General features: G+C 43.0%; 1 protein-coding gene across 1 annotated transcript in view; it reads left to right on the top strand.

Annotated features, from left to right (window-relative positions):
• Nucleotides 1–13,919, top strand: part of galnt18b (UDP-N-acetyl-alpha-D-galactosamine:polypeptide N-acetylgalactosaminyltransferase 18b) — a 130,274-nt gene that overhangs the window by 95,515 nt on the left and 20,840 nt on the right. Inside the window, exon 7 of the mRNA XM_079497249.1 lies at nt 13,573–13,758. Coding sequence (XP_079353375.1) covers nt 13,573–13,758 — 186 coding nt within the window. The remainder of the gene's footprint in view (nt 1–13,572; nt 13,759–13,919) is intronic.

Raw genomic sequence — 13,919 nt, 5'->3', positions numbered from 1 at the left:
AGGTTATATCCAGAGAGAATCTATCACTATTTCCTAACCGCAATGAGATTTTACTGTAATTTCAGGAATAATTTAAATTGATAGCTTCCATTAAATTGATGCATTACAGCCCCATTTTAACCTCTAGAGGACTCAGTAGTGAAATTGGCACTGATTGCTTGCTTTAGATTAGATAGATAGGCCTTTATTGATCCCGAGGGAAATTCTAGCTCATTACAACTGATCATTTTTCAAAGGGCCCGTTCAGCAATTTATCCCACATTACATCAATAAGTACATGTAAGCCCTACTGTATACTGTCTTTCATCATACGACAAATAGCGAAAATAGCCAAGCTTGTGGATCTGCTATTTTATTTTTATATAAAGAAATTAGAATATCCTATTTGAGAGACAGAATTGACATTTTGGAAGATATTCCCAAAATAGAGACACCAGGGTTAATGGGGTTAACACCTTGAGGGCCCGGACCTATTTAATCCATTCATAAAATGTGCCCAATATTTATAGCGCCCGGACCACTTTTACCGGGGGACCCGGAAGTTGTTGTGAATGTCTGTGTAGCAGCTAACAATAGCCACACCACTCTAGAGTCGATCGACAACAACGGGAGGTAAGAATAAATCTATCGCGACTAGCGACTGGACCGCGGAGCGCCGTCTAACACAGGATATTTTTTCATAATTAGACGGGATGATTTAGATCGCGAGTTATGAACGTTTTAAGATTTTCGTTTTCGTCCGCTAAACAGGCAGGGAACATTTCCGATGACGTGTCACTGTTGTGCAACACCGAGGATTGGGCAACAAGCGCTCCTATGCTGTGGAGCGATGCGATCGGTTTTGATATCATTAATCTCCGTCTTATTTATCAATCTCCGTCCTGGGCAACTGACCATGAACTTGAACTTGACGGTGATCTCCGTCTGGGGCCCTTAAACTGTTAACGTGGAGATAGTGAACTTGACTACCCCATCGCTCATGGTTTCCCTCAAATACGCACATAAATAATAATAATAAATAAATGATTAACTGAACACACAAACCAATGGCATCAATCGCAAACAGCATATAAATACCCCTGACGCATTCCCAATTCCCATCAGGCAGACAATATGTCCATAACACAATAATTGGAAAATAATTAGACGCGCCCGCCTCAGGGTGCGTCTAGTGCCACTCTTAATGGCTGAGGGGAAGTTTCCCCTCAGCCACTAACAGTCGGGGAAGCTACACAGAGCCCCCACCAGAGGGGTATTACCATAGACATATAAAGGTAGACGCCCTTTCCGGCTCTGGAGCGTATGTGCTCAAGGGAGGGCAAAACCTTCCCGAGATTCCATGCGAAGCACCGTGGAAGCATGAGCGTGCGTCACAGTGCGCATGTTGGGGTTGACTCCCATTGTAACAATGGAATGCGGAAGTGCTCATTCTATCTCAATGAGATAGTTCCAATGTTTGGAACTATAGCCCATAGGCGCCCGCTTTGCGGCGAGATCAAAGCGTGTCGCCACTCTCTTACTAGATTACTCTGGTTCGGGTCTGATAAGTCCCGGAAAAGATGCGCTGTAATCACTTGAGTGGCAGCGTGACGTAACGTGCCTTCCACACTTCCGGCGTACTTCCTCTCCCAGTGTAAATTCTTCCGCCCCTCCTTCAACACACATCGCTCCAACAAACTGCAGCGGCCAATGAGACATCTATTATTTTGATATCGATGGGTATTTCTGTCCCAGTAACCCCTTGTACCCCATGCAGCACAAACTCTGTTTGGACACAAATCCTTGTTCCCCATAATCAGAGGCTTTCCTATCTCTGGGGGAAGAGACGTCTGGTGTGGAGAGGCTCTCTGCCTCCACCTGGTTCTCTTGTCTGCTGGCGAGGATTTGGTAAGGTGCCAAGCTGGTGCTGATGTATGACCACCTTATGGCCCCCTACCAGCTGCACCCTGTAGACCACATCAGACAACTTAACCAGCAGTACATGGGCCAGCTTTGGTGAGACCACTTTCTTTCGGGAGGGGTCACTCACCCAAAATAAAGTCATCTCCCCTACAACAAGACTCATAAGCCTGTTTCTGGCGGTCCCCAGCTTCAACAAGGACTCCCCAGGCCAGTTTGAGTGCTTCACTTAGTTTCTCTTAATTATTTTGCTGTCATGGTGAGTCAGCAGTCATGGTCATCATATAGAGAGGACACAAAGCTGTCTGTTCTAATGATTGCTTCCATCATGAAAGCGAATGCGAAAGGGAAAATTGTGTCTCTTGGCATGATGCTAATTTCAATGCAGTCCCTTGTCGTGGTGCATTTTAATGATCCTTTCACCAAAATTAAAAAGTGTTTTGGCTTTGTTTGTTTTGTTTTATTGTGGGCTGAAGTAGCGAGCTCACTATAGTTATCGTACACATTTATTTTCCTGCTGGGCTGTGACTTCATGTGGGTCAATTGCCACTCTTTATTCCGGGGTCAACCAATAGGAAGACAGAGGGAGGGCTACTCAACAGTATGGGCTACTCGAGCCCACACTGTTTCTTCAGGAACATTATTTTCTAGTTAAGGGACCAAGAAGTCACAAAGTGACTTTGGTCACTTTTGTGTTTTTTCTTCTTCTCCTTCTCCTTCCGCCAAAAATAGCTGTTCTGGCTGAACCGTGCAGTCGGTTTTCGCGAAACGTGGCAACATTGTAGAGGTCCATGCCAAACGGTGACTATGCGAAGCCCATGACGATTGGCCAAAAGGGTGGCGCTATAGCACTCAATTGAAAATGCAAACTTTGAACGTGCATATCTCATGAACCGTTTGACCGTTGGCAATGACACTTTGATACACATATGTGTCTCCTCATGCCGAACGACTTTCGTGTTCTGACTTTTAACCTCTGACCTTTAGATCACCCACCATTTTGAATTATAGGAAAAACAGTTAAAATGTATCTCCTCCCATGATCTTTGATCAAAATACACAAAAACGTCTACACGTGAACTTTGGACCTAAACGGAAAAAAGATTTTAGTAAAAAAATGTAAGTGAAAAATTAAGTTTTTATGAGCCAATGAAAATTGCTGTTTTGTGAAAATTCTTCCTCTGCCCCTAATACCTACATGCAGCGTCATTTACTCCAATAGGCCAAAGGGCGGCGCTATAGCATTTTTTTTTTAATTAAACCTTTGAACAGGCATAACTCTTGCCTCGTTTGGCCAAAAGTCATGGCACTTGTTTCCACAAGTTCCTTGACTCATGGAGAACTCACTTTGACCAGTATGCTCCGCCCTCAGATATTCCGCGATTTTGAGCAGTTTGAAAAATGCTTGAACCTGATTTTCTGCATGAATATCTCAGCAATTTGCGTGAAACGTTCTACACACAATCTATGGACCATTATCTGTAATCCCAGTTGAAGAGAAGTTTGTACGTGAAAACATGAACAGCAAAACACACTGTAGTAATGGACAATGATCCCATAAACCAAGACACACATAATTGTTATCAAAACACTGAATGATTTTACTGTTTACAATGTGGCAACTGATTGTCTCCATCTATCTCAGCCAGTAGAGCTCTTGCCCTTGGACCACAAGGTTGTGTGTTCAAATCCGGGTACCGACAACTCAGCCCGTGAGTCTTATTTGTGCATATTGTTCTTATTGCGCATTGTATTCTTTCTTGGTCCCGCCTTATCGCTGCTTGCAGCTATATTTATTATTATTATTCTTTATTTATTTTTGTTTCATCCCATAAAAGCACTTGCAAGAGCTCCACTTAAAAGAGTAGTAGATTAACTACGTAGTTTTATCTTCCATTGCATTGATGGGATAATCCCTATTTGTCTTTTAAAACGAAGTCTCTGTTCTGACATAAATAATGGATCTGTGTTTGTTCCTATCCAATCATATTTTATCCCATTTTGGGCGGGAACCCCTTTTGGTGTTAGCATTGTGTTATGCTTTAGCTATTTTTGAAAAATCAAAGAACGACTGACATAGAAACATAGGACGTAGAAGACATTTTTAGAATCTGATCTCAGGTCAAAATGGGATATTTATATCTATCAAGGACGGTAGCTGTAGGCCTACCATGGAAACTCAAACAAAAGCAGCTGAACAATGTGATTCAATCACTATATACCAAAATAGAAAAGAAAAAAACTACGAGAAAAGAAAGAAACCAGAGAGAGAGAGATAGAAGGGAGTGACGGAAGTTCAGCAACTTTTTCAAAGAAATATCAGCCCCAAAAGACTTACCTTCTGTAGCCCTATTGAAAAATAGCAGATCTACAAGCTCATATGTTCTCTACGAGCTTGTAGCTCTGCTATTTTTTTAAAAATCGTGAAAAGTAACATGAAAGTGTTTGAGAACGACTGACATAGAAAAACACAGCTTTTTCAAGAAAACAGTCAGGATTTAGAAGACATTTGCAGAATCGTTCCCAGGTCAAAATGGGTTAAATGCTTTCTCACCCATCTCTGGCAGAGATCAATACTTTTTTTAAAAGTGGAATCAATGATTAATTGAGACATTATGCCAATACACAGTGTGTGATGCAACTATCCCTTGTATGTCATTTGTAATTAGTCTCCTATGTAAAAACCCAAGTTTTGCCGAGTCAGAGGAAGAAGGAGAGAGTCACTGTTTCATTGTTATGAACACCTGAATAGGCCTATCTCACAGCCCGCTTTTCACGCCCACTTCCGGTAAATAGTGGTGTCTTTAACATTAGCATTTACACGTTTTTTTCTCTGGAGAATCTAAGTACATTTTCTAATGTAAAAATGTGACAGACCAATATTATTATGAAGCAAACAAGATGGTAAATCAGCTCGAACAGATAGAACAAACCTTACCTTGAGAAAACAAAAGTTGTAGACTTCTTAAATTACCTCTGTTAACATGTAGCGTCTATGGAGTGACGTCACGCTATCACCACTAACCCCGAAAGGGGGCGTATTAAGGGGGGCGGGGAAATTCTGTGAGATAGGCTTATTACCGTTTTCTTTGTTTAGTCCCATGCAGTGTTGTTTTCGTCGACTAAAACGAAGACGAAAAATCTTCGTCGACTATACCTTTTTTTCACTGACGAAAACTAAATGGAAACTAAATAAAAACGAAGCTATGACGACTAAAACTATATGTAATATACTGACAATTTCAACAAATAAAAACTAGACTCAGATGTTAGAAGGGGACTAGTGGACAAGATATCCAGAATAAGTGATTTTATACACTTGGTTGTATGCTGAAAATAGCAGATCTACAAGCTCACAACGCGTCACGCTGCGACGCGTTGTGAGCTTGTAGATCTGCTATGTTCACCAAGTGTAAAATCAGTCATTACGACGGCATCAAGGCCCGCCAAAACACATTTTAGTTGACTAAATCAACTGTAGATTTAGTCGACTAAAATCTTATGATATTTAGTCGACTGCAACTAGACTAACACTACAACATTCCAGGTGACTAAAATGTGATTAAAACTAAGTGAAACCCATTCAAGAGACTATGACTAAAACTAAAATCAAAATTTGCTGCCAAAAACAACACTGGTCCCATGGAACCAGTAGCCTGACACTCAGTCTGAATTTTCATTTCGTTTCACTTAACATATTTTCTTAATGGGCGTGGCTAGCAATTCCGGGCTGGAGCCAGGCTAATGGAACCAGACCACCCCCCTCTGTACCCCCCTCTCAACACTGATCATCAAACCAATGCTTTGTTCATGCTTTATTTACACAACAACAACAACAACACTAAATAACCTTGACATTTATCTCATCTAAAGCACTGGCTCTCAGTCTCAACCTTTTCAGGCCGTGACCCCCCGAAAATAATCATATCTGAACTGGGGATCTCCCACCCTGACAAGCACTTGGGAATATAAATAGTAGGAGAGACATTACACTTAGTTTGACTGGCTGGTTTACCGCTAGATCAGCTATTTACGCAATTTATATAGATCCTATATTATATATTATAATCAATTTGTCATTCATAAAATAAAATATGCACGCACGCACGCACGCACACACACACACACACACACACACACACACACACACACACACACACACACACACACACACACACACACAAAAAGTGTTAAAGGACAACTTTAGTTTTTTTCAACCAAGGTTCATGTTTTAGGTTGTTATTAGAGAAACTAAAAGATGAGTAATTTTTTGACAGGGGGCGGGGGCATTCGAGCATGGGGCTAAATATGTATTTTTTTACAACATTTTATAGCGATGTCTTTTTTAATTATTTACTATAGTCCTAATAAACCCCAGGAAATTTCATCTGGCCACAAAAGATCACGAGATCTACTGAATGTGTCAAACTGACATTGAGCCTATGACACACAGTGTGGCTTCCCCCCAGTAGGCTACCTTCACATTCAGTAGATCCTGTGATTTATTTGTGGCCAGATGTAATTTCCTGGGGTTTATTAGGACTATAGTAAATAATACAAAAATAAATCGCCATAATATTTTGTAAAAAAATACATATTTAGCCCCATGCTCGAATGCCCCCACCCCCTGTCAAAAACAGCTAAAATCCCTAAAACAAAAGAAAGCAGCAACCTAAAACATGAACCTTGGTTGAAAAAAACTAAAGTTGTCCTTTAAATATCATGTATAACACATTTCTGCAATCCTAGCTAGTAAGCAGCATGCAGCATGAACTCCTCGTGATGCTCCATTTCCATTCTTTTGACCTCAGCGGGTGTCCTGCCTCTTCCATTATGCTAATGTCAACGCACGCCTTTGCTCTGCTGCATTTTAATTATCTTCTCCTAAAAAGTAAACAGTGTCCTGCAGGTTTAGTGTCCCGTTGGCCTTGTTTTGGTCTATTTCACGTGTTATAGTTGTTGAAATAGATCCGTAGTAAGACTTGAAACTACTATTCTTCATGAGAAAGGTGAAACCTATCCATGTTTTCTGTAAATGTACAATTAAAGGTTAGTTTTGTGTTAGTTTAGACAGTTTTTGGTTTAGACTAGTCATTGGTTAGACCAGTCAATAGTCCTACAACTAGTACAACCTATCTCAAACCCTCACCCTAAACCTAACCTCCCACGGGGCAGCACACCTGAACCTAACCTTAACCCATGTCTAACCAATGACTAGTCTAAACTAAGTATGCACCCCTTTAGTCACATAACACTTTGAATGATAAAGGACACAAATAGCTGCGTGCCACGCTTACATTGCTGTGAGTTTAGTAAGGAAGCTTTGTGTTGACCAATTTATAAAAAAAAGAAAATGGTGGCAGGGGCGTTAGATATTGTGCCTATGAAATCATACACGACAGTAACCTGACCTCCACTATGAGTTCATTTAGGATTCTCAGTAATTGCCACATAGTTTCGGCATTTGGGATAGGACAGGTATTCTGGTTTCCTTGGGATAGGACAGGTATTCTGGTTTCCTTGGGATAGGACAGGTATTCTGGTTTCCTTGGGATAGGACAGGTATTATGGTTTCCTTGGGATAGGACAGGTAGTCTGGTTTCCTTGGGATAGGACAGGTATTCTGGTTTCCTTGGCATAGGACAGGTATTCTGGTTTCCTTGGGATAGGACAGGTATTCTCGTTTCCTTGCGATAGGACAGGTATTCTGGTTTCCTTGGGATAGGACAGGTATTCTGGTTTCCTTGGGATAGGACAGGTATTCTAGTTTCCTTGGGATAGGACAGGTATTCTAGTTTCCTTGGGATAGGACAGGTATTCTGGTTTCCTTGGGATAGGACAGGTATTCTGGTTTCCTTGGGATAGGACAGGTATTCTGGTTTCCTTGGGATAGGACAGGTATTCTGGTTTTCTTGGGATAGGACAGGTATTCTGGTTTCCTTGGGATAGGACAGGTATTCTCATTTCCTTGGCATAGGACAGGTATTCTGGTTTCCTTGGGATAGGACAGGTATTCTAGTTTCCTTGGGATAGGACAGGTATTCTGGTTTCCTTGGGATAGGACAGGTATTCTGGTTTCCTTGGGATAGGACAGGTATTCTGGTTTCCTTGGGATAGGACAGGTATTCTGGTTTCCTTGGGATAGGACAGGTATTCTGGTTTCCTTGGGATAGGACAGGTAGTCTGGTTTCCTTGGGATAGGACAGGTATTCTGGTTTCCTTGGGATAGGACAGGTATTCTGGTTTCCTTGGGATAGGACAGGTATTCTGGTTTCCTTGGGATAGGACAGGTATTCTGGTTTCCTTGGGATAGGACAGGTATTCTGGTTTCCTTGGGATAGGACAGGTATTCTGGTTTCCTTGGGATAGGACAGGTATTCTGGTTTCCTTGGGATAGGACAGGTATTCTCGTTTCCTTGGCAGAGAGCAAGTGCAAAATATAACTCTAAATGCCAGATGCCAGCTCAGCCTTAACCCACTTTGGGCGGGAACCCCTTTTGGTGTTTTAAGCATTGTTATGCTTTATCCATTGAAAAATAGCAGATCTACAAGCTCATAGCGCGGCACCGAGCGGCGCGCTATGAGCTTGTAGGTCTGCTATTTTTTGAAAAAATCGTGAAAATGTTTTAACTCAAATCTTTGCTTCTGGGGGGTCCCTGGAACAACATATTATCAGATGGGGGTCGGCGGCCAATTACATAATAATCTTGGGGGTCCGTGACATGAAAATGTTTGAGAACGACTGCTAGAAACATAGGGTTTTTCAGAAAACTGTCAGGATGTAGAAGACATTTTTAGAATCTGATCTCAGGTCAAAATGAGTTAAATCTGTGGTCTGGGCAGCAGTGGAAGAAGCAATAGTATTGACTGAGTGTTGCCTCACCAAAAGTTCAGTGCTTTGATGTGATTGGTTTATCATTTGAAAGTACCATGGAGATTTGGAATGAATGCATTGGGAAATAATGAGATTTCTAAACCAGTTGGCCTATGGGAAGACAGGAGAGGATGCACTGGAGGCTAGGAGATATTCTAGAGCGGTGCACAAAGATGAAAGCAGAAACGTTTTGATTCACAGAAGCACCAGAATATAGCAAGAATTTCCAGTAAATCAGTGACTCACAAGAATGCTGCTTATTAAAATCCTTGTTCCTTATGTATATTTTACTGTAATAGTTGTCATTGTTATATCTGAGATTCAAAACAATTACTTCCATTTCCAGTGCCAATTCAACCAACTCCAACAATGCAAACAATATCAAATATGAAAATTATTTTTAAGTATTTTGCATCAAAACTATTCATATAGTTTATGCTTCATCATAAAGTTTATTTGTGGTAAATGTTGTCACTTTATCATTGCATAATATTTGCATGCTGAGCGGATCTACTCGCGGCACAAACAACATTTTGAACGAAATATATTTTGGTGTGAATTAATAAAAAATAAAAAAACGCCTCCAGGGGTGTAATGACCTTTACATCCAGCAATGCTTGAGCCCACATGAGACGATGCTCTTTACCCCCCCGTAGATGTTGGATAGGTCCTGTTTTTCCAACTCTAATTAATACACAATGGGGACATTAAAAAATCAAACGTATATCATACATTGTGAGCGTGTGTGCATGCATGCGTGCGTGCGTGCGTGCGTGCGTATATTTGTTTGTTTTATTTTCCTTTTTGCTGTCCAGGATTTATTAAAGACCTCATTATGTGGCTGGTTCCATGGGCCCTTACAGGCACTAATCCTTGCAGTGGCACTTTGGATACAGTACACAGTAAACTCCTGAGTGTTAGTAATTGGACCCTTTCAGGTCCATTTGTACACTCTCAGGGTTAAGTATGACTTGGGATTTTACAGTGGCGTGCCATTAAAATGGTTGTCTCTTGAGACAGTCATTACCGACACCACTGATAGCTCACATCCCTTATCTGAAACCTCACATTCAGTGTCAGCAGTTGTGTAAGTTGTGAAGGGTGAAGTGGTCCTTTTTAGCCCCAACATGTACAGTATGTATTTCTATCACTCACTCCCAAGAATCCTTGAATTCATGGAGAATTATTTTGTGTGTCGAATTCCTTCACAGTGAACGAAGAATCCAAAAACAAAGAGAATATTTTTGATGAACTGAAAAAGAAAATAGGGGTCCGTCATTAACAACAGCAAAAGTATACTCAGCCCCAACCTTTAGTATTGAACATGAAGTTAACCATGAAACCATGAACCATGAACATCTGCTTATGAATTCCAACACAGCTCCCATAGTATAATCCCAAGTGTATCCAGTCGTATCCTCATAACATCAGAAGCACCTCTGTTTTGCTGAATATTTTGCTTTTTTATATCACTTCTAGGGTAAACCTTGTGCACAAGCAAGGAATTCACCTGGCATGTTGAGTTCAAAACACAAGTTCACAACATGCACAGATGTGTGTTCACATGCACAGATGTGTTCACATGCACAGATGTGTGCACTGAGCCAGGAAGTGATTTCAACTAGCAATATACTGAACGTGACAACGGTGTTAAATATATTTTTTCCTCTCTTGTCTTTACATTTTAGATGTATTTTTGCCTTGTTAGTGCATATCTACTTTATTATTTATTTTATATTTTTTTTATGGAGGGACAGACAGGCTTCGTCTTTACATTTTAGATGTATTTTTGCCTTGTTAGTGCATATCTACTTTATTATTTATTTTATATATTTTTTATGGAGGGACAGGCTTCGTCTTTACATTTTAGATGTATTTTTTGCCTTGTTAGTGGATATCTACTGAGTGCCTGATTGCAGTTTATCCCACCGATGCTCAGATGGGAGTTGTGTGGAATCCTGCAGAAAAGGAAAAAAAGCTCCATTCACAGTTGGTTAGGCTGCTGAGATGAAGGAATGCACCTGGACTGCCAATGATATTCAGATATTCAAACATTTCTCATCAAGGATCATCATGTATGCAACTATCCATATAAGGGCAGCCAGGCTATAGTAATTGCCCGACTTTATTTATGGAGTAATCCCAAAAGGTTTATTTATTTTCATGTGGGTCAATACATCATCATAATCATACTGTAGGCCTACTTAGCGAGCTACTCAAGCACTGAGTATTTTTGTGTTATTCTTCTTCTTCTTATTATTATGATATATATATTATGATTATATTATTACTTGCGCAAGCAGAGCGTACGAGTACTGTAATCGGCTGCGTATGTCGGTCGTATGTTGGTGTTGTCCGTCGGGCCAATCAGGGATTGGCTGATGACGTACCGAAGGTTTGGGCGAACATACTTGGTGCATTTATTCATAGATAGATTATAACACAAGAACGGATTCCTTGGACCCCCAAGGCCGAAAACCACGACTCGCGTCAGTGAAACCACACTTGCAATTTTCCAAAATTTCCAAATTCTAATCTAGTACTAGACTGGTACCCGGCTGTAGAGCACCGAGACGGTAACGATGGAAGTTGGAGATCCATGCCCCACCCATATGCAATACCCGTTGTACCCGTGTCAGAGTACCCGTTCCATCCATCTGTCTGTGTCCCATTTATGCCCATATATGGAGATTTCTGTATCTGTCTCTCTGTGTCCCTGTTTTCCTGTATGGAGTCCTGTGTCAGGGATGCCCAAATATGGAGTGTTGTGACAGACAGACAGACAGACAGACAGACAGACAGACAGACAGACAGACAGACAGAGACATGGTGCATTTATAGATAGATATTTCATTCTGGCAATAAAATATCGCACCTGTGCGAACTGAGTGGTGCAACTATACTGTGTAAGTGTGTGTGTAACTGCGTGTATCTGCGTGTGTGCGTGTGTGCGTGCGTGCGTGCGTGCGTGCATGCGTGCGTGTTTGACACATGTGACCCCAATTAGCTGACTGCTCAGTGTGCATCTGCATGGGTCAATCAATAGGTTGTGGTACAAACAGACATTCCATGCTCAAATACTGTAGACACACAGACACACGGCTGTTCTTGGGAGCGGCTCGCACCGCTCCAAAGAAATTATGACAAACTGAGCTGAAATAAAGTTGATTAAAGCATTGCTATTGAAAGTTTATGTGAACTCCCCAAGTTTCTGAGCAGTATTAAAAATCACACCCGTGTGAACCGAGTGGTGCAAATGCCCCCCCCCCCCCCCCTCTCTGTATCTCTCTCTCTCATTAGCAGGCAACATGCAGCACTATCTCTCTCTCTCCGTTTCTGGCACAACAGCGCCACTTTTGGTACTCATTGGTACTGGTCACATAGTCACACACGGACACGGACATTGCTGTTCGTTGGAGTGGTTGCACCACTCAAAAAATGTCTGTTAAGATCAAAGTAGAATGTGAAATGTTTTCAGACGTGGTTGTAGTGTGTGTGTGTGTGTGTGTGTGTGTGTGTGTGTGTGTGTGTGTGTGTGTGTGTGTGTGTGTGTGTGTGTGTGTGTGTGTGTGTGTGTGTGTGTGTGTGTGTGTGTGTGTGTGTGTGTGTGTGTGTGTGTGTGTGTGTGTGAGAGTCCGTCCGTCCGTCCGTGTGAGTGTGTCCGTCCGTCTGTTAACAGCTAATCTCCGGCACCGTTAACCCGGTCGATGCCAAGTTTCGCACACACACTCCCTGGATGCCAACGATGAACCTCTGCCCCAACATTTCCAGAACGGCCTGTTATAGCGCCACCAGGAGGCCGACTTAATATTAATATTATTTTTTTAATATTACTCCTCCAGATTCTGTCCAAAAATCCCGCAAATCGCTACACACTATCTCTACAGTCATGTGTTCAAGACGGATCTGTCCGATATGACCTGCCCTGGTGGAGACCTGTGCTATTATAGCGCCACCAGGAGGCCACAACCTGACCTGCCCTGGTGGAGACCTGTCCTATTATAGCGCCACCAGGAGGCCACAACCTGACCTGCCCTGGTGGAGACCTGTCCTATTATAGCGCCACCAGGAGGCCACAACCTGACCTGCCCTGGTGGAGACCTGTCCTATTATAGCGCCACCAGGAGGCCACAACCTGACCTGCCCTGGTGGAGACCTGTCCTATTATAGCACCACCAGGAGGCCACAACCTGACCTGCCCTGGTGGAGACCTGTCCTATTATAGCACCACCAGGAGGCCACAACCTGACCTGCCCTGGTGGAGACCTGTCCTATTATAGCACCACCAGGAGGCCACAACCTGACCTGCCCTGGTGGAGACCTGGCCTATTATAGCGCCACCAGGAGGCCACAACCTGATCTGCCCTGGTGGAGACCTGTCCTATTATAGCACCACCAGGAGGCCACAACCTGACCTGCCCTGGTGGAGACCTGTCCTATTATAGCACCACCAGGAGGCCACAACCTGACCTGCCCTGGTGGAGACCTGTCCTATTATAGCGCCACCAGGAGGCCACAACCTGACCTGCCCTGGTGGAGACCTGTCCTATTATAGCGCCACCAGGAGGCCACAACCTGACCTGCCCTGGTGGAGACCTGTCCTATTATAGCGCCACCAGGAGGCCACAACCTGACCTGCCCTGGTGGAGACCTGTCCTATTATAGCGCCACCAGGAGGCCACAACCTGACCTGCCCTGGTGGAGACCTGTGCCCCGAGGGGCACTTTATCTAGTTTACTCTTATTTTTTACCCTTAACCAACCTTGATGTTCATTGTTCATCTCTGTTTGAAACGCTAGGTGTGGCAGTGCGGAGGCAGCGTCGAGGTCCTGCCCTGTGCCAGAATCGCTCACATAGAGCGTGCCCATAAACCTTACACAGAAGACCTGACGTCTCACGTGCGGCGGAATGCCCTGAGAGTTGCTGAAGTCTGGATGGATGAGTTCAAAAGCCATGTTTACATGGCCTGGAACATCCCTCTGGAGGTGAGTGGTACTGGTCCTGGAGGTGAGTGGTACTGGTCCTGGAGGTGAGTGGTACTGGTCCTGGAGGTGAGTGGTACTGGTCCTGGAGGTGAGTGCTACTGGTCCTGGAGGTGAGTGGTACTGGTCCTGGAGGTGAGTGGTACTGGTCCTGGAGGTGAGTG

The sequence above is a fragment of the Electrona antarctica genome (genome assembly GCF_951216825.1).
Source record: "Electrona antarctica genome assembly, chromosome: 3".
Lineage (NCBI taxonomy): Eukaryota > Metazoa > Chordata > Actinopteri > Myctophiformes > Myctophidae > Electrona > Electrona antarctica.
Note: the sequence above shows the minus strand (reverse complement) of the source record. Positions and strands in the feature narration are given on the sequence as shown.